General features: G+C 58.4%; 1 protein-coding gene across 3 annotated transcripts in view; it reads left to right on the forward strand.

Moving 5' to 3' along the window:
* Nucleotides 1-15,334: 15,334 nt before the first annotated feature.
* PLCZ1 (phospholipase C zeta 1) overlaps nt 15,335-27,448 on the forward strand; it is a 162,195-nt gene continuing 150,081 nt past the window's right edge. For all 3 annotated transcript variants that reach the window (XM_073650570.1, XM_073650572.1, XM_073650571.1), the window contains exon 1: nt 15,335-15,444. In XM_073650570.1, coding sequence (XP_073506671.1) covers nt 15,435-15,444 — 10 coding nt within the window. In that variant the 5' untranslated portion in view covers nt 15,335-15,434. The remainder of the gene's footprint in view (nt 15,445-27,448) is intronic.

Here is a 27,448-nt window from a genome sequence, read left to right on the forward strand (position 1 = left end):
CCCTGCCTGTCATCAGTGTGACATAGCGGAGCCCCCTGCCTGTCATCAGTGTGACATAGCGGAGCCCCCTGCCTGTCATCAGTGTGACATAGCGGAGCTCCCTGCCTGTCATCAGTGTGACATAGCGGCGCCCCCTGCCTGTCATCAGTGTGACATAGCGGAGCCTCCTGCCTGTCATCAGTGTGACATAGCGGAGCCCCCTGCCTGTCATCAGTGTGACATAGCGGCGCCCCCTGCCTGTCATCAGTGTGATATAGCGGAGCCCCCTGCCTGTCATCAGTGTGACATAGCGGCGCCCCCTGCCTGTCATCAGTGTGACATAGCGGAGCCCCCTGCCTGTCATCAGTGTGACATAGCGGACCCCCTGCCTGTCATCAGTGTGACATAGCGGCGCCCCCTGCCTGTCATCAGTGTGACATAGCGGAGCCCCCTGCCTGTCATCAGTGCGACATAGCGGAGCTCCCTGCCTGTCATCAGTGTGACATAGCGGAGCCCCCTGCCTGTCATCAGTGTGACATAGCGGAGCCCCCTGCCTGTCATCAGTGTGACATAGCGGAGCCCCCTGCCTGTCATCAGTGTGACATAGCGGAGCCCCCTGCCTGTCATCAGTGTGACATAGCGGAGCCCCCTGCCTGTCATCAGTGTGACATAGCGGTGTCCCCTACCTGTCATCAGTGTGACATAGCAGCGCCCCCTACCTGTCATCAGTGTGACATAGCGGACCCCCTGCCTGTCATCAGTGTGACATAGCGGAGCCCCCTGCCTGTCATCAGTGTGACATAGCGGAGCCCCCTCCTGTCATCAGTGTGACATAGCGGAGCCCCCTGCCTGTCATCAGTGTGACATAGCGGAGCCCCCTGCCTGTCATCAGTGTGACATAGCGGCGCCCCCTCCTGTCATCAGTGTGACATAGCGGAGCCCCCTGCCTGTCATCAGTGTGACATAGCGGACCCCCTGCCTGTCATCAGTGCGACATAGCGGAGCCCCCTGCCTGTCATCAGTGTGACATAGCGGAGCCCCCTACCTGTCATCAGTGTGACATAGCAGCGCCCCCTACCTGTCATCAGTGTGACATAGCAGCGCCCCCTACCTGTCATCAGTGTGACATAGCGGAGCCCCCTGCCTGTCATCAGTGTGACATAGCGGAGCCCCCTGCCTGTCATCAGTGTGACATAGCGGAGCCCCCTCCTGTCATCAGTGTGACATAGCGGAGCCCCCTGCCTGTCATCAGTGTGACATAGCGGAGCCCCCTGCCTGTCATCAGTGTGACATAGCGGCGCCCCCTCCTGTCATCAGTGTGACATAGCGGAGCCCCCTGCCTGTCATCAGTGTGACATAGCGGAGCCCCCTGCCTGTCATCAGTGTGACATAGCGGAGCCCCCTGCCTGTCATCAGTGTGACATAGCGGAGCCCCCTGCCTGTCATCAGTGTGACATAGCGGAGCCCCCTCCTGTCATCAGTGTGACATAGCGGAGCCCCCTCCTGTCATCAGTGTGACATAGCGGAGCCCCCTCCTGTCATCAGTGTGACATAGCGGAGCCCCCTGCCTGTCATCAGTGTGACATAGCGGAGCCCCCTGCCTGTCATCAGTGTGACATAGCGGAGCCCCCTGCCTGTCATCAGTGTGACATAGCGGAGCCCCCTGCCTGTCATCAGTGTGACATAGCGGAGCCCCCTGCCTGTCATCAGTGTGACATAGCGGAGCCCCCTGCCTGTCATCAGTGTGACATAGCGGAGCCCCCTGCCTGTCATCAGTGTGACATAGCGGAGCCCCCTGCCTGTCATCAGTGTGACATAGCGGAGCTCCCTGCCTGTCATCAGTGTGACATAGCGGCGCCCCCTGCCTGTCATCAGTGTGACATAGCGGACCCCCTGCCTGTCATCAGTGTGACATAGCGGAGCCCCCTGCCTGTCATCAGTGTGACATAGCGGAGCCCCCTACCTGTCATCAGTGTGACATAGCGGAGCCCCCTGCCTGTCATCAGTGTGACATAGCGGACCCCCTGCCTGTCATCAGTGTGACATAGCGGAGCCCCTGCCTGTCATCAGTGTGACATAGCGGAGCCCCTGCCTGTCATCAGTGTGACATAGCGGAGCCCCCTGCCTGTCATCAGTGTGACATAGCGGAGCCCCCTACCTGTCATCAGTGTGACATAGCGGAGCCCCCTACCTGTCATCAGTGTGACATAGCTGAGCTCCCTGCCTGTCATCAGTGTGACATAGCGGAGCCCCCTGCCTGTCATCAGTGTGACATAGCGGAGCCCCTGCCTGTCATCAGTGTGACATAGCGGAGTCCCCTGCCTGTCATCAGTGTGACATAGCGGAGCCCCCTGCCTGTCATCAGTGTGACATAGCGGACCCCCTGCCTGTCATCAGTGTGACATAGCGGAGCCCCTGCCTGTCATCAGTGTGACATAGCGGAGCCCCTGCCTGTCATCAGTGTGACATAGCGGACCCCCTGCCTATCATCAGTGTGACATAGCGGAGCCCCCTGCCTGTCATCAGTGTGACATAGCGGAGCCCCCTGCCTGTCATCAGTGTGACATAGCGGAGCCCCCTGCCTGTCATCAGTGTGACATAGCGGAGCCCCCTGCCTGTCATCAGTGTGACATAGCGGAGCCTCCTGCCTGTCATCAGTGTGACATAGCGGAGCCCCCTGCCTACCATCAGTGTGACATAGCGGAGCCCCCTGCCTGTCATCAGTGTGACATAGCGGTGTCCCCTGCCTGTCATCAGTGTGACATAGCGGAGCCCCCTGCCTATCATCAGTGTGACATAGCGGCGCCCCCTGCCTGTCATCAGTGTGACATAGTGGAGCCCCCTGCCTATCATCAGTGTGACATAGCGGTGTCCCCTGCCTGTCATCAGTGTGACATAGCGGAGCCCCCTGCCTATCATCAGTGTGACATAGCGGAGCCCCCTGCCTGTCATCAGTGTGACATAGCGGAGCCCCCTGCCTGTCATCAGTGTGACATAGCGGAGCCCCCTGCCTGTCATCAGTGTGACATAGCGGCGCCCCCTCCTGTCATCAGTGTGACATAGCGGAGCCCCCTGCCTGTCATCAGTGTGACATAGCGGAGCCCCCTCCTGTCATCAGTGTGACATAGCGGAGCCCCCTGCCTGTCATCAGTGTGACATAGCGGAGCCCCCTCCTGTCATCAGTGTGACATAGCGGAGCCCCCTCCTGTCGTAGCGGAGCCCCCTGCCTGTCATCAGTGTGACATAGCGGAGCCCCCTGCCTGTCATCAGTGTGACATAGCGGCGTCCCCTGCCTGTCATCAGTGTGACATAGCGGAGCCCCCTGCCTGTCATCAGTGTGACATAGCGGAGCTCCCTGCCTGTCATCAGTGTGACATAGCGGACCCCCTGCCTGTCATCAGTGTGACATAGCGGAGCCCCCTGCCTGTCATCACTGTGACATAGCGGACCCCCTGCCTGTCATCAGTGTGACATAGCGGAGCCCCTGCCTGTCATCAGTGTGACATAGCGGAGCCCCCTGCCTGTCATCAGTGTGACATAGCGGAGCCCCCTGCCTGTCATCAGTGTGACATAGCGGAGCCCCTGCCTGTCATCAGTGTGACATAGTGGAGCCCCTGCCTGTCATCAGTGTGACATAGCGGTGTCCCCTGCCTGTCATCAGTGTGACATAGCGGAGCCCCTGCCTGTCATCAATGTGACATAGCGGAGCCCCCTGCCTGTCATCAGTGTGACATAGCGGAGCCCCTGCCTGTCATCAGTGTGACATAGCGGAGCCCCCTGCCTGTCATCAGTGTGACATAGCGGAGCCCCCTGCCTGTCATCAGTGTGACATAGCGGAGCCCCCTGCCTGTCATCAGTGTGACATAGCGGAGCCCCCTGCCTGTCATCAGTGTGACATAGCGGAGCCCCCTGCCTGTCATCAGTGTGACATAGCGGAGCCCCCTGCCTGTCATCAGTGTGACATAGCGGTGTCCCCTGCCTGTCATCAGTGTGACATAGCGGAGCCCCCTGCCTGTCATCAGTGTGACATAGCGGAGCCCCCTGCCTGTCATCAGTGTGACATAGCGGCGCCCCCTGCCTGTCATCAGTGTGACATAGCGGAGCCCCCTGCCTGTCATCAGTGTGACATAGCGGAGCCCCCTGCCTGTCATCAGTGTGACATAGCGGAGCCCCCTGCCTGTCATCAGTGTGACATAGTGGAGCCCCCTGCTTGTCATCAGTGTGACATAGCGGAGCCCCTGCCTGTCATCAGTGTGACATAGCGGAGCCCCCTGCCTGTCATCAGTGTGACATAGTGGAGCCCCCTGCTTGTCATCAGTGTGACATAGCGGAGCCCCCTGCCTGTCATCAGTGTGACATAGTGGAGCCCCCTGCTTGTCATCAGTGTGACATAGCGGAGCCCCCTGCCTGTCATCAGTGTGACATAGCGGAGCTCCCTGCCTGTCATCAGTGTGACATAGCGGAGCCCCCTGCCTGTCATCAGTGTGACATAGCGGAGCCCCCTGCCTGTCATCAGTGTGACATAGCGGAGCCCCCTGCCTGTCATCAGTGTGACATAGCGGAGCCCACTGCCTGTCATCAGTGTGACATAGCGGAGCCCCCTGCCTGTCATCAGTGTGACATAGCGGAGCCCCCTGCCTGTCGTCAGTGTGACATAGCGGAGCCCCCTGCCTGTCATCAGTGTGACATAGCGGAGCCCCCTGCCTGTCATCAGTGTGACATAGCGGAGCCCCCTGCCTGTCATCAGTGTGACATAGCGGCGTCCCCTGCCTGTCATCAGTGTGACATAGCGGAGCCCCCTGCCTGTCATCAGTGTGACATAGCGGAGTCCCTTGCCTGTCATCAGTGTGACGTAGCGGCGCCCCCTGCCTGTCATCAGTGTGACATAGTGGAGCCCCCTGCCTGTCATCAGTGTGACATAGCGGAGCCCCCTGCCTGTCATCAGTGTGACATAGCGGCGCCCCCTGCCTGTCGTCAGTGTGACATAGAGGAGCCCCCTGCCTGTCATCAGTGTGACATAGCGGAGCCCCCTGCCTGTCATCAGTGTGACATAGCGGAGCCCCCTGCCTGTCATCAGTGTGACATAGCGGAGTCCCTTGCCTGTCATCAGTGTGACGTAGCGGCGCCCCCTGCCTGTCATCAGTGTGACATAGCAGCGCCCCCTGCCTGTCATCAGTGTGACATAGCGGAGCCTCCTGCCTGTCATCAGTGTGACATAGCGGAGCCCCCTGCCTGTCATCAGTGTGACATAGCGGAGCCCCCTGCCTGTCATCAGTGTGACATAGCAGCGCCCCCTACCTGTCATCAGTGTGACATAGCGGAGCCCCCTGCCTGTCATCAGTGTGACATAGTGGAGCCCCCTGCTTGTCATCAGTGTGACATAGCGGAGCCCCCTGCCTGTCATCAGTGTGACATAGCAGCGCCCCCTACCTGTCATCAGTGTGACATAGCGGAGCCCCCTGCCTGTCATCAGTGTGACATAGTGGAGCCCCCTGCTTGTCATCAGTGTGACATAGCGGAGCCCCCTGCCTGTCATCAGTGTGACATAGCGGAGCCCCCTGCCTGTCATCAGTGTGACATAGCGGAGCCCCCTGCCTGTCATCAGTGTGACATAGCAGCGCCCCCTACCTGTCATCAGTGTGACATAGCGGAGCCCCCTGCCTGTCATCAGTGTGACATAGTGGAGCCCCCTGCTTGTCATCAGTGTGACATAGCGGAGCCCCCTGCCTGTCATCAGTGTGACATAGCGGAGCCCCCTGCCTGTCATCAGTGTGACATAGTGGAGCCCCCTGCCTATCGTCAGTGTGACATAGCGGAGCCCCCTGCCTGTCATCAGTGTGACATAGCGGAGCCCCCTGCCTGTCATCAGTGTGACATAGCGGAGCCCCCTGCCTGTCATCAGTGTGACATAGTGGAGCCCCCTGCCTATCGTCAGTGTGACATAGCGGAGCCCCCTGCCTGTCATCAGTGTGACATAGCGGAGCCCCCTGCCTGTCATCAGTGTGACATAGCGGAGCCCCCTGCCTGTCATCAGTGTGACATAGCGGAGCCCCCTGCCTGTCATCAGTGTGACATAGCGGAGCCCCCTGCCTGTCATCAGTGTGACATAGCGGAGCCCCCTGCCTGTCATCAGTGTGACATAGCGGAGCCCCCTGCCTGTCATCAGTGTGACATAGCGGAGCTCCCTGCTTGTCATCAGTGTGACATAGCGGCGCCCCCTGCCTGTCATCAGTGTGACATAGCGGAGCCCCCTGCCTGTCATCAGTGTGACATAGCGGAGCCCCCTGCCTGTCATCAGTGTGACATAGCGGAGCCCCCTGCCTGTCATCAGTGTGACATAGCGGAGCCCCCTGCCTGTCATCAGTGTGACATAGCGGAGCCCCCTGCCTGTCATCAGTGTGACATAGCGGAGCCCCCTGCCTGTCATCAGTGTGACATAGCGGAGCTCCCTGCTTGTCATCAGTGTGACATAGCGGCGCCCCCTGCCTGTCATCAGTGTGACATAGCGGAGCCCCCTGCCTGTCATCAGTGTGACATAGCAGCGCCCCCTACCTGTCATCAGTGTGACATAGCGGAGCCCCCTGCCTGTCATCAGTGTGACATAGCAGCGCCCCCTACCTGTCATCAGTGTGACATAGCGGCGCCCCCTGCCTGTCATCAGTGTGACATAGCGGAGCCCCCTGCCTGTCATCAGTGTGACATAGCGGAGCCCCCTGCCTGTCATCAGTGTGACATAGCGGAGTCCCCTGCCTGTCATCAGTGTGACATAGCGGAGCCCCCTGCCTGTCATCAGTGTGACATAGCGGAGCCCCCTACCTGTCATCAGTGTGACATAGCGGAGCCCCCTGCCTGTCATCAGTGTGACATAGTGGAGCCCCCTGCTTGTCATCAGTGTGACATAGCGGAGCCCCCTGCCTGTCATCAGTGTGACATAGCGGAGCCCCCTGCCTGTCATCAGTGTGACATAGCGGCGCCCCCTGCCTGTCGTCAGTGTGACATAGCGGAGCCCCCTGCCTGTCATCAGTGTGACATAGCGGCGCCCCCTACCTGTCATCAGTGTGACATAGCGGAGCCCCCTGCCTGTCATCAGTGTGACATAGCGGAGCCCCCTGCCTGTCATCAGTGTGACATAGTGGAGCCCCCTGCCTGTCATCAGTGTGACATAGCGGCGCCCCCGCCTGTCATCAGTGTGACATAGCGGAGCCCCCTGCCTGTCATCAGTGTGACATAGCGGAGCCCCCTACCTGTCATCAGTGTGACATAGCAGCGCCCCCTACCTGTCATCAGTGTGACATAGCGGAGCCCCCTGCCTGTCATCAGTGTGACATAGCGGAGCCCCCTGCCTGTCATCAGTGTGACATAGCGGAGCCCCCTGCCTGTCATCAGTGTGACATAGCGGAGCCCCCTGCCTGTCATCAGTGTGACATAGCGGCGCCCCCTGCCTGTCATCAGTGTGACATAGCGGAGCCCCCTGCCTGTCATCAGTGTGACATAGCGGAGCCCCTGCCTGTCTTCAGTGTGACATAGCGGAGCCCCCTCCTGTCATCAGTGTGACATAGCGGAACCCCCTGCCTGTCATCAGTGTGACATAGCGGAGCCCCCTGCCTGTCATCAGTGTGACATAGCGGAGCCCCTGCCTGTCATCAGTGTGACATAGCGGAGCCCCTGCCTGTCATCAGTGTGACATAGCGGAGCCCCTGCCTGTCATCAGTGTGACATAGCGGAGCCCCCTGCCTGTCATCAGTGTGACATAGCGGAGCCCCCTGCCTGTCATCAGTGTGACATAGTGGAGCCCCCTGCTTGTCATCAGTGTGACATAGCGGAGCCCCCTGCCTGTCATCAGTGTGACATAGCGGAGCCCCCTGCCTGTCATCAGTGTGACATAGCGGAGCCCCCTGCCTGTCATCAGTGTGACATAGCGGAGCCTCCTGCCTGTCATCAGTGTGACATAGTGGAGCCCCCTGCTTGTCATCAGTGTGACATAGCGGAGCCCCCTGCCTGTCATAAGTGTGACATAGCGGAGCCCCCTGCCTGTCATCAGTGTGACATAGCGGAGCCCCCTGCCTGTCATCAGTGTGACATAGCGGAGCCCCCTGCCTGTCATCAGTGTGACATAGCGGAGCCCCCTGCCTATCATCAGTGTGACATAGCGGAGCCCCCTGCCTGTCATCAGTGTGACATAGCGGAGCCGCCCCCTGCCTGTCATCAGTGTGACATAGCGGAGCCCCCTGCCTGTCATCAGTGTGACATAGCGGACCCCCTGCCTGTCATCAGTGTGACATAGCGGAGCCCCCTGCCTGTCATCAGTGTGACATAGCGGAGCCCCCTGCCTGTCATCAGTGTGACATAGCGGAGCCCCCTGCCTGTCATCAGTGTGACATAGCGGCGCCCCCTCCTGTCATCAGTGTGACATAGCGGAGCCCCCTGCCTGTCATCAGTGTGACATAGCGGACCCCCTGCCTGTCATCAGTGTGACATAGCGGAGCCCCTGCCTGTCATCAGTGTGACATAGCGGAGCCCCCTGCCTGTCATCAGTGTGACATAGCAGCGCCCCCTGCCTGTCATCAGTGTGACATAGCGGAGCCCCCTGCCTGTCATCAGTGTGACATAGCGGAGCCCCCTGCCTGTCATCAGTGTGACATAGCAGCGCCCCCTGCCTGTCATCAGTGTGACATAGCGGAGCCCCCTGCCTGTCATCAGTGTGACATAGCGTAGCCCCCTGCCTGTCATCAGTGTGACATAGCAGCGCCCCCTACCTGTCATCAGTGTGACATAGCGGAGCCCCCTGCCTGTCGTCAGTGTGACATAGCGGAGCCCCCTGCCTGTCATCAGTGTGACATAGCGGAGCCCCCTGCCTGTCATCAGTGTGACATAGCGGAGCCCCCTGCCTGTCATCAGTGTGACGTAGCGGCGCCCCCTGCCTGTCATCAGTGTGACATAGCGGAGCCTCCTGCCTGTCATCAGTGTGACATAGCGGAGCCCCCTGCCTGTCATCAGTGTGACATAGCGGAGCCCCCTGCCTGTCATCAGTGTGACATAGCGGAGCCCCCTGCCTGTCATCAGTGTGACATAGTGGAGCTCCCTGCTTGTCATCAGTGTGACGTAGCGGCGCCCCCTGCCTGTCATCAGTGTGACATAGCAGCGCCCCCTGCCTGTCATCAGTGTGACATAGCGGAGCCCCCTGCCTGTCATCAGTGTGACATAGCGGAGCCCCCTGCCTGTCATCAGTGTGACATAGCGGCGCCCCCTGCCTGTCATCAGTGTGACATAGCGGAGCCCCCTGCCTGTCATCAGTGTGACATAGAGGAGCCCACTGCCTGTCATCAGTGTGACATAGCGGAGCTCCCTGCCTGTCATCAGTGTGACATAGCGGAGCCCCCTGCCTGTCATCAGTGTGACATAGCGGACCCCCTGCCTGTCATCAGTGTGACATAGCGGAGCCCCCTGCCTGTCATCAGTGTGACATAGCGGAGCCCCCTGCCTGTCATCAGTGTGACATAGCGGCGCCCCCTGCCTGTCATCAGTGTGACATAGCGGACCCCCTGCCTGTCATCAGTGTGACATAGCGGCGCCCCCTGCCTGTCATCAGTGTGACATAGCGGCGCCCCCTGCCTGTCATCAGTGTGACATAGCGGAGCCCCCTGCCTGTCGTCAGTGTGACATAGCGGAGCCCCCTGCCTGTCATCAGTGTGACATAGCGGAGCCCCCTGCCTGTCATCAGTGTGACATAGCGGAGCCCCCTGCCTGTCATCAGTGTGACATAGCGGCGCCCCCTACCTGTCATCAGTGTGACATAGTGGAGCCCCCTGCCTGTCATCAGTGTGACATAGCGGAGCCCCCTGCCTACCATCAGTGTGACATAGCGGAGCCCCCTGCCTGTCATCAGTGTGACATAGCGGCGCCCCCTGCCTGTCATCAGTGTGACATAGCGGAGCCCCCTGCCTGTCATCAGTGTGACATAGCGGAGCCCCCTGTCTGTCATCAGTGTGACATAGCGGCGCCCCCTGCCTGTCATCAGTGTGACATAGCGGAGCCCCCTGCCTACCATCAGTGTGACATAGTGAAGCCCCCTGCCTGTCATCAGTGTGACATAGCAGAGCCCCCTGCCTGTCATCAGTGTGACATAGCGGAACCCCCTGCCTACCATCAGTGTGACATAGCGAAGCCCCCTGCCTGTCATCAGTGTGACATAGCGGAGCTCCCTGCCTGTCATCAGTGTGACATAGCGGAGCCCCCTGCCTGTCATCAGTGTGACATAGCGGAGCCCCCTGCCTGTCATCAGTGTGACATAGCGGAGCCCCTGCCTGTCATCAGTGTGACATAGCGGAGCCCCCTGCCTGTCATCAGTGTGACATAGCGGCGCCCCCTGCCTGTCATCAGTGTGACATAGCGGCGCCCCCTGCCTGTCATCAGTGTGACATAGCGGACCCCCTGCCTGTCATCAGTGTGACATAGCGGAGCCCCCTGCCTGTCATCAGTGTGACATAGCGGAGCCCCTGCCTGTCATCAGTGTGACATAGCGGAGCTCCCTGCCTGTCATCAGTGTGACATAGCGGCGCCCCCTGCCTGTCATCAGTGTGACATAGCGGAGCTCCCTGCCTGTCGTCAGTGTGACATAGCGGAGCCCCCTGCCTGTCATCAGTGTGACATAGCGGAGCCCCCTGCCTGTCATCAGTGTGACATAGCGGAGCCCCCTGCCTGTCATCAGTGTGACATAGAGGAGCCCCCTGCCTGTCATCAGTGTGACATAGCGGAGCCCCCTGCCTGTCATCAGTGTGACATAGCGGAGCCCCCTGCCTGTCATCAGTGTGACATAGCGGAGCCCCCTGCCTGTCATCAGTGTGACATAGCGGCGCCCCCTCCTGTCATCAGTGTGACATAGCGGCGCCCCCTGCCTGTCGTCAGTGTGACATAGCGGAGCCCCCTGCCTGTCATCAGTGTGACATAGAGGAGCCCCCTGCCTGTCATCAGTGTGACATAGCGGAGCCCCCTGCCTGTCATCAGTGTGACATAGCGGAGCCCCCTGCCTGTCATCAGTGTGACATAGCGGAGCTCCCTGCCTGTCATCAGTGTGACATAGCGGAGCCCCCTGCCTGTCATCAGTGTGACATAGCGGAGCCCCCTGCCTGTCATCAGTGTGACATAGCGGCGCCCCCTGCCTGTCATCAGTGTGACATAGCGGAGCCCCCTGCCTGTCATCAGTGTGACATAGCGGCGCCCCCTCCTGTCATCAGTGTGACATAGCGGACCCCCTGCCTGTCATCAGTGTGACATAGCTTTGTCCTGACTGTAGATGCTCATATTGGGCCCTCAGGGGCCACAGCAGCATCTACCGGGGGGATCTTGTTTGTTCTGCTCTCAGCAGACCCTTCTTGTAGGGGATGGAGCAATGGCGCAGCTACATCAGCAGAACAGAGTGTTTCAGACACAGAATGTGCGGCAGCTTCTACTATGACATCATCGCCACTTGTGTGATGTCATCAGATTCCACTTGCAGTAAATCTCCAGCTGGACACACACAGAGCAGCAAGCATGGACCACCAGTATCCTTCTGTTACTGATCATCTCTGGGGGACACAAGCGTGTGTGGGGGGCCGCTCCTTAGGGGAGGATGTATGGAGGGATGCTCCTGAGGGGAGGGTGTGTGGGGGGCCGCTCCAGAAGGGAGGGTGTGTGGGGGCCGCTCCAGAAGGGAGGGTGTGTGGGGGCCGCTCCAGAGGGGAGGGTGTGTGGGGGGCCGCTCCAGAGGGGAGCGTGTGTGGGGGGCCGCTCCGGAGGGAAGCATGTGTGGGGGCCGCTCCAGAGGGGAGGGTGTGTGGGGGGCCGCTCCAGAGGGGAGGGTGTGTGGGGGCCGCTCCAGAGGGGAGGGTGTGTGGGGGCCGCTCCAGAGGGGAGGGTGTGTGGGGGGCCGCTCCGGAGGGAAGCATGTGTGGGGGCCGCTCCAGAAGGGAGGGTGTGTGGGGGCCGCTCCAGAGGGGAGGGTGTGTGGGGGGCCGCTCCGGAGGGGAGGGTGTGTGGGGGCCGCTCCAGAGGGGAGGGTGTGTGGGGGGCCGCTCCGGAGGGAAGCGTGTGTGGGGGCCGCTCCAGAGGGGAGGGTGTGTGGGGGGCCGCTCCAGAAGGGAGGGTGTGTGGGGGCCGCTCCAGAAGGGAGGGTGTGTGGGGGCCGCTCCAGAAGGGAGGGTGTGTGGGGGCCGCTCCGGAGGGGAGGGTGTGTGGGGGGCCGCTCCGGAGGGGAGGGTGTGTGGGGGGCCGCTCCTTAGGGGAGGATGTATGGGGGGACGCTCCGGAGGGGAGGGTGTGTGGGGGGCCGCTCCTTAGGGGAGGATGTATGGAGGGATGCTCCTGAGGGGAGGGTGTGTGGGGGGCCGCTCCGGAGGAGAGGGTGTGTGGGGGGCCGCTCCTTAGGGGAGGATGTATGGGGGGACGCTCCAGAGGGGAGGGTGTGTGGGGGGCCGCTCCTTAGGGGAGGATGTATGGAGGGATGCTCCAGAAGGGAGGGTGTGTGGGGGCCGCTCCAGAAGGGAGGGTGTGTGGGGGCCGCTCCAGAGGGGATGGTGTGTGGGGGGCCGCTCCGGAGGGGAGGGTGTGTGGGGGCCGCTCCAGAGGGGAGGGTGTGTGGGGGGCCGCTCCGGAGGGGAGGGTGTGTGGGGGGCCTCTCCTTAGGGGAGGATGTATGGAGGGATGCTCCTGGGGGAGGGTGTGTGGGGAGCCGCTCCAGAAGGGAGGGTGTGTGGGGGGCCGCTCCAGAGGGGAGGGTGTGTGGGGAGCCGCTCCAGAAGGGAGGGTGTGTGGGGGCCGCTCCAGAGGGGAGGGTGTGTGGGGGCCGCTCCAGAGGGGAGGGTGTGTGGGGGGCCGCTCCGGAGGGGAGGGTGTGTGGGGGCCGCTCCAGAGGGGAGAGTGTGTGGGGGGCCGCTCCGGAGGGGAGGGTGTGTGGGGGGCCGCTCCTTAGGGGAGGATGTATGGAGGGATGCTCCTGAGGGGAGGGTGTGTGGGGGCCGCTCCAGAGGGGAGGGTGTGTGGGGAGCCGCTCCAGAAGGGAGGGTGTGTGTGGAGGGATGCTCCTGAGGGGAGGGTGTGTGGGGGGCCGCTCCAGAGGGGAGGGTGTGTGGGGGGCCGCTCCAGAAGGGAGGGTGTGTGTGGAGGGATGCTCCAGAGGGGAGCGTGTGTGGGGAGCCGCTCCAGAAGGGAGGGTGTGTGTGGAGGGATGCTCCTGAGGGGAGGGTGTGTGGGGGGCCGCTCCAGAGGGGAGGGTGTGTGGGGGCCGCTCCAGAGGGGAGGGTGTGTGGGGAGCCGCTCCAGAAGGGAGGGTGTGTGTGGAGGGATGCTCCTGAGGGGAGGGTGTGTGGGGGGCCGCTCCAGAGGGGAGCGTGTGTGGGGGGCCGATCCAGAAGGGAGGATGTGTGTGGAGGGATGCTCCTGAGGGGAGGGTGTGTGGAGGGATGCTCCAGAGGGGAGCGTGTGTGGGGGGCCTCTCCTGAGGGGAGGGTGTGTGGGGGCCGCTCCTGAGGGGAGGGTGTGTGGGGGCCGCTCCAGAGGGGAGGGTGTGTGGGGAGCCGCTCCAGAAGGGAGGGTGTGTGTGGAGGGATGCTCCTGAGGGGAGCGTGTGTGGGGGGCCGCTCCAGAAGGGAGGGTGTGTGTGGAGGGATGCTCCTGAGGGGAGGGTGTGTGGAGGGATGCTCCTGAGGGGAGGGTGTGTGGGGGGCCGCTCCAGAGGGGAGCGTGTGTGGGGGGCCGCTCCAGAAGGGAGGGTGTGTGTGGAGGGATGCTCCTGAGGGGAGGGTGTGTGGGGGGCCGCTCTAGAGGGGAGCGTGTGTGGGGGGCCGCTCCAGGAGGGAGGGTGTGTGTGGAGGGATGCTCCTGAGGGGAGGGTGTGTGGAGGGATGCTCCAGAGGGGAGCGTGTGTGGGGGGCCGCTCCTGAGGGGAGGGTGTGGGGGGGGCGCTCCAGAGGGGAGGGTGTGTGGGGGGCCGCTCCTGAGGGGAGGGTGTGTGGGGGGCCGCTCCTGAGGGGAGGGTGTGGGGGGGGCCGCTCCAGAGGGGAGGGTGTGTGGGGGGCCGCTCCTGAGGGGAGGGTGTGTGGGGGTCGCTCCTGAGGGGAGCATGTGTGGGGGGCCGCTCCTGAGGGGAGGGTGTGGGGGGGGCCGCTCCAGAGGGGAGCTTGTGTGGGGGGCCTCTCCTGAGGGGAGGGTGTGTGGGGGGCCGCTCCGGAGGGGAGTGTGTGTGGGGGGCCTCTCCTGAGGGGAGGGTGTGTGGGGGGCCGCTCCAGAGGGGAGCTTGTGTGGGGGGCCGCTCCTGAGGGGAGGGTGTGTGGGGGGGCCGCTCCTGATGGGAGCGTGTGTGGGGGGCCGCTCCTGAGGGGAGCGTGTGTGTGGAGGGATGCTCCAGAGGGGAGGGTGTGTGGGGGGCCGCTCCAGAGGGGAGCTTGTGTGGGGGGCCGCTCCAGAGGGGAGCTTGTGTGGGGGGCCGCTCCGGAGGGGAGGGTGTGGTGGGTTAGGGGACACTTATTGTTGACATTGATGATGATGTCACAGCTCTTGTGGCCGTGGACCCTTGTTGGTCTCTTAATACACTGTGCAGAGGTCTGAGCTCCAGCACCGGGCTCATGACGCGTCAGGACGTGGTGGACACGCTGAAAGGGTTAAATGTCACCACCGAAACCCAACACCTGAAATCCCTGATGAAGGTGAGAAGCGGTCATCATCTCGGAGGACGGTGAGAAGCGGTCATCATCTCGGAGGACGGTGATGGCAGTGGTGGTGATGATGATGGTGATGATGGCGGTAATGGTGGTGATGATGATGGTGATGATGATGATGGTGATGATGGCAGTGGTGATGATGGCGGTAGTGGTGGTGATGATAGTGATGATGGTGACGGTGATGGCGGTAGTGGTGGTGATGATGATACTGATGATGATGGTGGTAATGATGATAGTGATGATGGTGGTAGTGGTGGTGATGGCGGTAGTGGTGGTGATGATAGTGATGATGGTGACGGTGATGGCGGTAGTGGTGGTGATGATGATACTGATGATGATGGTGGTAATGATGATAGTGATGATGGTGGTAGTGGTGGTGATGGTGGTGGTGGTTTCCTCCACTCGTACATGGCTATACAGCATGTGACGGCCTCCGCCTGTCTCCTATCACCCGCACTGATGACTATCAGTCGCTCTCTGCTCCTGGGGATATTGAGATCCCAGTTTTTTTCCGCTCTGTTTCCCGTCTTCCTACAGCAGGAGGATCCCGGCAGATCCGGCCTCATCACCGTCAGCGGATTCAAGTCCATCTACAAGAAGCTGGTCCACCGGCCTGAGCTGCTGCAGCTCTTCCACCAGCTGTCCAAGGAGTGCACCGCCCTCTCCTCAGAGAGGCTGCGAGAGTTCCTCCAGTACCAGCAGTACCAGGCGGACGCCACAGAGGACGCTGCAGAGCGACTGATCCACAAACACGAGCTGATGGCGGAAGGTAAGAGCACGACGGCAGGAGACTGCAGCTCTGGAGGTGACTGGAGGATAAGACATGATGTAACAGCAGAATAGTGACTGCAGCTCTGGAGGTGACTGAAGGATAAGACACCATGTAACAGCAGAATAGTGAGTGCAGCTCTGGAGGTGACTGGAGGATAAGACATGATGTAACAGCAGAATAGTGGTTGCAGCTCTGGAGGTGACTGGAGGATAAGACATGATGTAACAGCAGAATAGTGACTGCTGCTCTGGAGGTGACTGGAGGATAAGACATGATGTAACAGCAGAATAGTGACTGCAGCTCTGGAGGTGACTGGAGGATAAGACATGATGTAACGTCAGAATAGTGACTGCAGCTCTGGAGGTGACTGAAGGATAAGACACCATGTAACAGCAGAATAGTGGTTGCAGCTCTGGAGGTGACTGGAGGATAAGACATGATGTAACAGCAGAATAGTGACAGCAGCTCTGGAGGTGACTGGAGGATAAGACATGATGTAACAGCAGAATAGTGGTTGCAGCTCTGGAGGTGACTGGAGGATAAGACATGATGTAACAGCAGAATAGTGACTGCAGCTCTAGAGGTGACTGGAGGATAAGACATGATGTAACGTCAGAATAGTGACTGCAGCTCTGGAGGTGACTGAAGGATAAGACATCATGTAACAGCAGAATAATGAGTGCAGCTCTGGAGGTGACTGGAGGATAAGACATGATGTAACAGCAGAATAGTGGTTGCAGCTCTGGAGGTGACTGGAGGATAAGACATGATGTAACAGCAGAATAGTGACAGCAGCTCTGGAGGTGACTGGAGGATAAGACATGATGTAACAGCAGAATAGTGACTGCAGCTCTGGAGGTGACTGAAGGATAAGACACCATGTAACAGCAGAATAGTGAGTGCAGCTCTGGAGGTGACTGGAGGATAAGACATGATGTAACAGCAGAATAGTGGTTGCAGCTCTGGAGGTGACTGGAGGATAAGACATGATGTAACAGCAGAATAGTGACTGCAGCTCTGGAGGTGACTGGAGGATAAGACATGATGTAACGTCAGAATAGTGACTGCAGCTCTGGAGGTGACTGAAGGATAAGACACCATGTAACAGCAGAATAGTGAGTGCAGCTCTGGAGGTGACTGGAGGATAAGACATGATGTAACAGCAGAAGAGTGACTGCAGCTCTGGAGGTGACAGGAGGATAAGACAAGATGTAACAGCAGAATAGTGAGTGCAGCTCTGGAGGTGACTGGAGGATAAGACATGATGTAACAGCAGAATAGTGACTGCAGCTCTGGAGGTGACAGGAGGATAAGACATGATATAACAGCAGAATAGAGACTGCAGCTCTGGAGGTGACTGGAGGATAAGACATGATGTAACAGCAGAAGAGTGAGTGCAGCTCTGGAGGTGACTGGAGGATAAGACACAATGTAACAGCGGAATAGTGACTGCAGCTCTGGAGGTGGCTGGAGGATAAGACATGATGTAACAGCAGAATAGAGACTGCAGCTCTGGAGGTGACTGGAGGATAAGACATGATGTAACAGCAGAAGAGTGATTGCAGCTCTGGAGGTGACTGGAGGATAAGACATGATGTAACAGCAGAAGAGTGACTGCAGCTCTGGAGGTGACTGGAGGATAAGACATGATGTAACAGCAGAAGAGTGACTGCAGCTCTGGAGGTGACTGGAGGATAAGACACCATGTTACAGCAGCATAGTGAGTGCAGCTCTGGGGGTGACTGGAGGATAGGACACCATGTACCAGCAGTATAGTGGGTGCAGCTCTGGGGGTGACTGGAGGATAGGACACCATGTACCAGCAGAATAGTGACTGCAGCTCTGGAGGTGACTGGAGGATAGGACACGATGTTACAGCAGTATAGTGGCTGCAGCTCTGGGGGTGACTGGAGGATAGGACACCATGTACCAGCAGTATAGTGGCTGCAGCTCTGGGGGTGACTGGAGGATGAGACACCATCTACCAGCTGTATAGTGGCTGCAGCTCTGGGAGTGACTGGAGGATAGGACACCATGTACCAGCAGTATAGTGGCTGCAGCTCTGGATGTGACTGGAGGATAGGACACCATGTACCAGCAGTATAGTGGCTGCAGCTCTGGGGGTGACTGGAGGATGAGACACCATCTACCAGCTGTATAGTGGCTGCAGCTCTGGGGGTGACTGGAGGATAGGACACCATGTTACAGCAGTATAGTGGCTGCAGCTCTGGAGGTGACTGGAGGATAGGGCACCATGTTCCAGCAGTATAGTGGCTGCAGCTCTGGGGGTGACTGGATGATAGGGCACCATGTACCAGCAGTATAGTGGCTGCAGCTCTGGAGGTGACTGGAGGATAGGGCACCATGTACCAGCAGTATAGTGGCTGCAGCTCTGGGGGTGACTGGAGGATAGGGCACCATGTACCAGCAGTATAGTGGCTGCAGCTCTGGAGGTGACTGGAGGATAGGGCACCATGTACCAGCAGTATAGTGGCTGCAGCTCTGGGGGTGACTGGAGGATAGGGCACCATGTACCAGCAGTATAGTGGCTGCAGCTCTGGAGGTGACTGGAGGATAGGGCACCATGTACCAGCAGTATAGTGGTTGCAGCTCTGGAGGTGACTAGAGGATAGGGCACCATGTACCAGCAGTATAGTGGCTGCAGCTCTGGGGGTGACTGGAGGATAGGGCACTATGTACCAGCAGTATAGTGGCTGCAGCTCTGGAGGTGACTGGAGGATAGGGCACCATGTACCAGCAGTATAGTGGCTGCAGCTCTGGAGGTGACTGGATGATAGGGCACCATGTACCAGCAGTATAGTGGCTGCAGCTCTGGGGGTGACTGGAAGATAAGACACGATGTACCAGCAGTATAGTGGCTGCAGCTCTGGGGGTGACTGGAGGATAGGGCACCATGTACCAGCAGTATAGTGGCTGCAGCTCTGGAGGTGACTGGAGGATAGGGCACATTGTACCAGCAGTATAGTGGTTGCAGCTCTGGAGGTGACTAGAGGATAGGGCACCATGTACCAGCAGTATAGTGGCTGCAGCTCTAGGGGTGACTGGAGGATAGGGCACCATGTACCAGCAGTATAGTGGCTGCAGCTCTGGAGGTGACTGGAGGATAGGGCACCATGTACCAGCAGTATAGTGGCTGCAGCTCTGGAGGTGACTGGATGATAGGGCACCATGTACCAGCAGAATAGTGGCTGCAGCTCTGGAGGTGACTGGAAGATAAGACACAATGTACCAGCAGAATAGTGGCTGCAGCTCTGGAGGTGACTGGAGGATAAGACACAATGTAACAGCAGAATAGTGGCTGCAGCTCTGGAGGTGACTGGAGGATAAGACATGATGTAACAGCAGAACAGTGAGTGCAGCTCTGGAGGTCACTGGAGGATAAGACACGATGTACCAGCAGTATAGTGGCTGCAGCTCTGGAGGTGACTGGAGGATAGGGCACCATGTACCAGCAGTATAGTGGCTGCAGCTCTGGGGGTGACTGGATGATAGGGCACCATGTACCAGCAGTATAGTGGCTGCAGCTCTGGAGGTGACTGGAGGATAGGGCACCATGTACCAGCAGTATAGTGGTTGCAGCTCTGGGGGTGACTGGAGGATAGGGCACCATGTACCAGCAGTATAGTGGCTGCAGCTCTGGAGGTGACTGGATGATAGGGCACCATGTACCAGCAGTATAGTGGCTGCAGCTCTGGAGGTGACTGGAGGATAAGACATGATGTAACAGCAGAACAGTGAGTGCAGCTCTGGAGGTCACTGGAGGATAAGACACGACTTACCAGCAGTATAGTGGCTGCAGCTCTGGAGGTGACTGGAGGATAAGACACGATGTAACAGCAGTATAGTGGCTGCAGCTCTGGGGGTGACTGGAGGATAGGGCACCATGTACCAGCAGTATAGTGGCTGCAGCTCTGGAGGTGACTGGAGGATAAGACACGATGTACCAGCAGTATAGTGGCTGCAGCTCTGGGGGTGACTGGAGGATAGGGCACCATGTACCAGCAGTATAGTGGCTGCAGCTCTGGAGGTGACTGGAGGATAGGGCACCATGTACCAGCAGTATAGTGGCTGCAGCTCTGGAGGTGACTGGAGGATAGGGCACCATGTACCAGCAGTATAGTGGCTGCAGCTCTGGAGGTGACTGGAGGATAAGACACGATGTACCAGCAGTATAGTGGCTGCAGCTCTGGAGGTGACTGGAGGATAGGGCACCATGTACCAGCAGTATAGTGGCTGCAGCTCTGGAGGTGACTGGAGGATAGGGCACCATGTACCAGCAGTATAGTGGCTGCAGCTCTGGAGGTGACTGGAGGATAGGGCACCACGTACCAGCAGTATAGTGGCTGCAGCTCTGGAGGTGACTGGAGGATAGGGCACCATGTACCAGCAGTATAGTGGCTGCAGCTCTGGAGGTGACTGGAGGATAAGACACGATGTACCAGCAGTATAGTGGCTGCAGCTCTGGAGGTGACTGGAGGATAGGGCACCATGTACCAGCAGTATAGTGGCTGCAGCTCTGGAGGTGACTGGAGGATAGGGCACCATGTACCAGCAGTATAGTGGCTGCAGCTCTGGAGGTGACTGGAGGATAGGGCACCATGTACCAGCAGTATAGTGGCTGCAGCTCTGGAGGTGACTGGAGGATAGGGCACCATGTACCAGCAGTATAGTGGCTGCAGCTCTGGAGGTGACTGGAGGATAAGACACGATGTACCAGCAGTATAGTGGCTGCAGCTCTGGAGGTGACTGGAGGATAGGGCACCATGTACCAGCAGTATAGTGGCTGCAGCTCTGGAGGTGACTGGAGGATAGGGCACCATGTACCAGCAGTATAGTGGCTGCAGCTCTGGAGGTGACTGGAGGATAGGGCACCATGTACCAGCAGTATAGTGGCTGCAGCTCTGGAGGTGACTGGAGGATAGGGCACCATGTACCAGCAGTATAGAGGCTGCAGCTCTGGAGGTGACTGGAGGATAGGTCACCATGTACCAGCAGTATAGTGGCTGCAGCTCTACAGGTGACTGGAGGATAGGGCACCATGTACCAGCAGTATAGTGGCTGCAGCTCTGGAGGTGACTGGAGGATAGGGCACCATGTACCAGCAGTATAGTGGCTGCAGCTCTGGGGGTGACTGGAGGATAGGGCACCATGTACCAGCAGTATAGTGAGTGCAGCTCTGGGGGTGACTGGAGGATAGGGCATCATGTACCAGCAGTATAGTGGCTGCAGCTCTGGGGGTGACTGGAGGATAGGACACCATGTACCAGCAGTATAGTAACTGCAGCTCTGGAGGTGACTGGAGGATAAGACACGATGTACCAGCAGTATAGTGGCTGCAGCTCTGGAGGTGACTGGAGGATAGGGCACCATGTACCAGCAGTATAGTGGCTGCAGCTCTGGAGGTGACTGGAGGATAGGGCACCATGTACCAGCAGTATAGTGGCTGCAGCTCTGGGGGTCACTGGAGGATAGGGCACCATGTACCAGCAGTATAGTGGCTGCAGCTCTGGGGGTGACTGGAGGATAGGGCACCATGTACCAGCAGTATAGTGGCTGCAGCTCTGGGGGTGACTGGAGGATAGGACACCATGTACCAGCAGTATAGTGGCTGCAGCTCTGGGGGTGACTGGAGGATAAGACACGATGTACCAGCAGTATAGTGGCTGCAGCTCTGGAGGTGACTGGAGGATAGGGCACCATGTACCAGCAGTATAGTGGCTGCAGCTCTGGAGGTGACTGGAGGATAGGGCACCATGTACCAGCAGTATAGTGGCTGCAGCTTTGGAGGTGACTGGAGGATAAGACATGATGTACCAGCAGTATAGTGGCTGCAGCTCTGGAGGTGACTGGAGGATAGGGCACCATGTACCAGCAGTATAGTGGCTGCAGCTCTGGAGGTGACTGGAGGATAGGGCACCATGTACCAGCAGTATAGTGGCTGCAGCTCTGGAGGTGACTGGAGGATAAGACACGATGTACCAGCAGTATAGTGGCTGCAGCTCTGGAGGTGACTGGAGGATAGGGCACCATGTACCAGCAGTATAGTGGCTGCAGCTCTGGGGGTCACTGGAGGATAGGGCACCATGTACCAGCAGTATAGTGGCTGCAGCTCTGGGGGTGACTGGAGGATAGGACACCATGTACCAGCAGTATAGTGGCTGCAGCTCTGGGGGTGACTGGAGGATAAGACACGATGTACCAGCAGTATAGTGGCTGCAGCTCTGGAGGTGACTGGAGGATAGGGCACCATGTACCAGCAGTATAGTGGCTGCAGCTCTGGAGGTGACTGGAGGATAGGGCACCATGTACCAGCAGTATAGTGGCTGCAGCTCTGGAGGTGACTGGAGGATAAGACATGATGTACCAGCAGTATAGTGGCTGCAGCTCTGGAGGTGACTGGAGGATAGGGCACCATGTACCAGCAGTATAGTGGCTGCAGCTCTGGAGGTGACTGGAGGATAGGGCACCATGTACCAGCAGTATAGTGGCTGCAGCTCTGGAGGTGACTGGAGGATAAGACACGATGTACCAGCAGTATAGTGGCTGCAGCTCTGGAGGTGACTGGAGGATAGGGCACCATGTACCAGCAGTATAGTGGCTGCAGCTCTGGAGGTGACTGGAGGATAAGACACAATGTACCAGCAGTATAGTGGCTGCAGCTCTGGAGGTGACTGGAGGATAGGACACCATGTACCAGCAGTATAGTGGCTGCAGCTCTGGAGGTGACTGGAGGATAGGACACCATGTACCAGCAGTATAGTGGCTGCGGCTCTGGAGGTGACTGAAGGATAGGGCACCATGTACCAGCAGTATAGTGGCTGCAGCTCTGGAGGTGACTGGAGGAAAGGGCACCATGTACCAGCAGTATAGTGGCTGCAGCTCTGGAGGTGACTGGAGGATAGGGCACCATGTACCAGCAGTATAGTGGCTGCAGCTCTGGAGGTGACTGGAGGATAAGACACGATGTACCAGCAGTATAGTGGCTGCAGCTCTGGAGGTGACTGGAGGATAGGGCACCATGTACCAGCAGTATAGTGGCTGCAGCTCTGGAGGTGACTGGAGGATAGGGCACCATGTACCAGCAGTATAGTGGCTGCAGCTCTGGAGGTGACTGGAGGATAGGGCACCATGTACCAGCAGTATAGTGACAGCAGCTCTGGAGGTGACTGGAGGATAGGGCACCATGTACCAGCAGTATAGTGGCTGCAGCTCTGGGGGTGACTGGAGGATAGGGCACCATGTAACAGCAGTATAGTGGCTGCAGCTCTGGAGGTGACTGGAGGATAGGGCACCATGTACCAGCAGTATAGTGGCTGCAGCTCTGGAGGTGACTGGAGGATAAGACACGATGTACCAGCAGTACAGTGGCTGCAGCTCTGGAGGTGACTGGAGGATAGGTCACCATGTACCAGCAGTATAGTGGCTGCAGCTCTGGAGGTGACTGGAGGATAGGGCACCATGTGCCAGCAGTATAGTGGCTGCAGCTCTGGAGGTGACTGGAAGATAGGGCACCATGTACCAGCAGTATAGTGAGTGCAGCTCTGGGGGTGACTGGAGGATAGGGCACCATGTACCAGCAGTATAGTGGCTGCAGCTCTGGAGGTGACTGGAGGATAGGGCACCATGTTCCAGCAGTATAGTGACTGCAGCTCTGGAGGTGACTGGAGGATAAGACACGATGTACCAGCAGTATAGTGGCTGCAGCTCTGGAGGTGACTGGAGGATAGGGCACCATGTGCCAGCAGTATAGTGGCTGCAGCTCTGGAGGTGACTGGAAGATAGGGCACCATGTACCAGCAGTATAGTGGCTGCAGCTCTGGAGGTGACTGGAGGATAGGGCACCATGTACCAGCAGTATAGTGGTTGCAGCTCTGGAGGTGACTGGAGGATAGGGCACCATGTACCAGCTGTATAGTGAGTGCAGCTCTGGGGGTGACTGGAGGATAGGGCACCATGTACCAGCAGTATAGTGGCTGCAGCTCTGGAGGTGACTGGAGGATAGGGCACCATGTACCAGCAGTATAGTGACTGCAGCTCTGGAGGTGACTGGAGGATAAGACACGATGTACCAGCAGTATAGTGGCTGCAGCTCTGGAGGTGACTGGAGGATAGGGCACCATGTACCAGCAGTATACTGGCTGCAGCTCTGGAGGTGACTGGAGGATAGGGCACCATGTACCAGCAGTATAGTGGCTGCAGCTCTGGGGGTGACTGGAGGATAGGGCACCATGTACCAGCAGTATAGTGGCTGCAGCTCTGGGGGTGACTGGAGGATAGGACACCATGTACCAGCAGTATAGTGGCTGCAGCTCTGGGGGTGACTGGAGGATAGGGCACCATGTACCAGCAGTATAGTGGCTGCAGCTCTGGAGGTGACTGGAGGATAGGGCACCATGTACCAGCAGTATAGTGGCTGCAGCTCTGGAGGTGACTGGAGGATAAGACACTATGTACCAGCAGTATAGTGGCTGCAGCTCTGGAGGTGACTGGAGGATAGGGCACCATGTACCAGCAGTATAGTGGCTGCAGCTCTGGAGGTGACTGGAGGATAGGGCACCATGTACCAGCAGTATAGTGGCTGCAGCTCTGGAGGTGACTGGAGGATAGGGCACCATGTACCAGCAGTATAGTGACAGCATCTCTGGAGGTGACTGGAGGATAGGGCACCATGTACCAGCAGTATAGTGGCTGCAGCTCTGGGGGTGACTGGAGGATAGGGCACCATGTAACAGCAGTATAGTGGCTGCAGCTCTGGAGGTGACTGGAGGATAGGGCACCATGTACCAGCAGTATAGTGGCTGCAGCTCTGGAGGTGACTGGAGGATAAGACACGATGTACCAGCAGTACAGTGGCTGCAGCTCTGGAGGTGACTGGAGGATAGGTCACCATGTACCAGCAGTATAGTGGCTGCAGCTCTGGAGGTGACTGGAGGATAGGGCACCATGTACCAGCAGTATAGTGGCTGCAGCTCTGGGGGTGACTGGAGGATAGGGCACCATGTACCAGCAGTATAGTGAGTGCAGCTCTGGGGGTGACTGGAGGATAGGGCACCATGTACCAGCAGTATAGTGGCTGCAGCTCTGGAGGTGACTGGAGGATAGGGCACCATGTACCAGCAGTATAGTGACTGCAGCTCTGGAGGTGACTGGAGGATAAGACACGATGTACCAGCAGTATAGTGGCTGCAGCTCTGGAGGTGACTGGAGGATAGGGCACCATGTGCCAGCAGTATAGTGGCTGCAGCTCTGGAGGTGACTGGAGGATAGGGCACCATGTACCAGCAGTATAGTGGCTGCAGCTCTGGAGGTGACTGGAAGATAGGGCACCATGTACCAGCAGTATAGTGGCTGCAGCTCTGGAGGTGACTGGAGGATAGGGCACCATGTACCAGCAGTATAGTGGTTGCAGCTCTGGAGGTGACTGGAGGATAGGGCACCATGTACCAGCAGTATAGTGAGTGCAGCTCTGGGGGTGACTGGAGGATAGGGCACCATGTACCAGCAGTATAGTGGCTGCAGCTCTGGAGGTGACTGGAGGATAGGGCACCATGTACCAGCAGTATAGTGACTGCAGCTCTGGAGGTGACTGGAGGATAAGACACGATGTACCAGCAGTATAGTGGCTGCAGCTCTGGAGGTGACTGGAGGATAGGGCACCATGTACCAGCAGTATACTGGCTGCAGCTCTGGAGGTGACTGGAGGATAGGGCACCATGTACCAGCAGTATAGTGGCTGCAGCTCTGGGGGTGACTGGAGGATAGGGCACCATGTACCAGCAGTATAGTGGCTGCAGCTCTGGGGGTGACTGGAGGATAGGACACCATGTACCAGCAGTATAGTGGCTGCAGCTCTGGGGGTGACTGGAGGATAGGGCACCATGTACCAGCAGTATAGTGGCTGCAGCTCTGGAGGTGACTGGAGGATAGGGCACCATGTACCAGCAGTATAGTGGCTGCAGCTCTGGGGGTGACTGGATGATAGGGCACCATGTACCAGCAGTATAGTGGCTGCAGCTCTGGAGGTGACTGGAAGATAAGACACGATGTACCAGCAGTATAGTGGCTGCAGCTCTGGGGGTGACTGGAGGATAGGGCACCATGTACCAGCAGTATAGTGGTTGCAGCTCTGGGGGTGACTGGAGGATAGGGCACCATGTACCAGCAGTATAGTGGCTGCAGCTCTGGAGGTGACTGGATGATAGAGCACCATGTACCAGCAGTATAGTGGCTGCAGCTCTGGAGGTGACTGGATGATAGGGCACCATGTACCAGCAATATAGTGGCTGCAGCTCTGGAGGTGACTGGAGGATAGGGCACCATGTACCAGCAGTATAGTGGTTGCAGCTCTGGGGGTGACTGGAGGAGAGGGCACCATGTACCAGCAGTATAGTGGCTGCAGCTCTAGAGGTGACTGGATGATAGAGCACCATGTACCAGCAGTATAGTGGCTGCAGCTCTGGAGGTGACTGGAGGATAGGGCACCATGTACCAGCAGTATAGTGGCTGCAGCTCTGGAGGTGACTGGAGGATAGGGCACCATGTACCAGCAGTATAGTGGTTGCAGCTCTGGGGGTGACTGGAGGATAGGGCACCATGTACCAGCAGTATAGTAGCTGCAGCTCTGGAGGTGACTGGATGATAGGGCACCATGTACCAGCAGTATAGTGGCTGCAGCTCTGGAGGTGACTGGAGGATAAGACATGATGTACCAGCAGTATAGTGGCTGCAGCTCTGGAGGTGACTGGAGGATAAGACATGATGTACCAGCAGTATAGTGAGTGCAGCTCTGGGGGTGACTGGAGGATAAGACACGATGTACCAGCAGTATAGTGGCTGTAGCTCTGGAGGTGACTGGAGGATAAGACACGATGTAACAGCAGTATAGTGGCTGCAGCTCTGGGGGTGACTGGAGGATAGGGCACCATGTACCAGCAGTATAGTGGCTGCAGCTCTGGAGGTGACTGGAGGATAGGGCACCATGTACCAGCAGTATAGTGGCTGCAGCTCTGGAGGTGACTGGAGGATAGGGCACCATGTACCAGCAGCATAGTGGCTGCAGCTCTGGAGGTGACTGGAGGATAAGACACGATGTACCAGCAGTATAGTGGCTGCAGCTCTGGAGGTGACTGGAGGATAGGGCACCATGTACCAGCAGTATAGTGGCTGCAGCTCTGGAGGTGACTGGAGGATAGGGCACCATGTACCAGCAGTATAGTGGCTGCAGCTCTGGAGGTGACTGGAGGATAGGGCACCATGTACCAACAGTATAGTGGCTGCAGCTCTGGAGGTGACTGGAGGATAGGGCACCATGTACCAGCAGTATAGTGGCTGCAGCTCTGGAGGTGACTGGAGGATAAGACACGATGTACCAGCAGTATAGTGGCTGCAGCTCTGGAGGTGACTGGAGGATAGGTCACCATGTACCAGCAGTATAGTGGCTGCAGCTCTGGAGGTGACTGGAGGATAGGGCACCATGTACCAGCAGTATAGTGGCTGCAGCTCTGGAGGTGACTGGAGGATAGGGCACCATGTACCAGCAGTATAGTGGCTGCAGCTCTGGGGGTGACTGGAGGATAGGGCACCATGTACCAGCAGTATAGTGAGTGCAGCTCTGGGGGTGACTGGAGGATAGGGCACCATGTACCAGCAGTATAGTGGCTGCAGCTCTGGAGGTGACTGGAGGATAGGGCACCATGTAGCAGCAGTATAGTGGCTGCAGCTCTGGAGGTGACTGGAGGATAAGACACGATGTACCAGCAGTATAGTGGCTGCAGCTCTGTAGGTGACTGGAGGATAGGGCACCATGTACCAGCAGTATAGTGGCTGCAGCTCTGGAGGTGACTGGAGGATAGGGCACCATGTACCAGCAGTATAGTGGCTGCAGCTCTGGGGGTGACTGGAGGATAGGGCACCATGTACCAGCAGTATAGTGGCTGCAGCTCTGGGGGTGACTGGAGGATAGGACACCATGTACCAGCAG

The sequence above is a fragment of the Phyllobates terribilis genome, unplaced genomic scaffold (assembly GCF_046119375.1).
Source record: "Phyllobates terribilis strain yellow unplaced genomic scaffold, ASM4611937v1 Scaffold_10__3_contigs__length_209671492, whole genome shotgun sequence".
NCBI lineage: Eukaryota > Metazoa > Chordata > Amphibia > Anura > Dendrobatidae > Phyllobates > Phyllobates terribilis.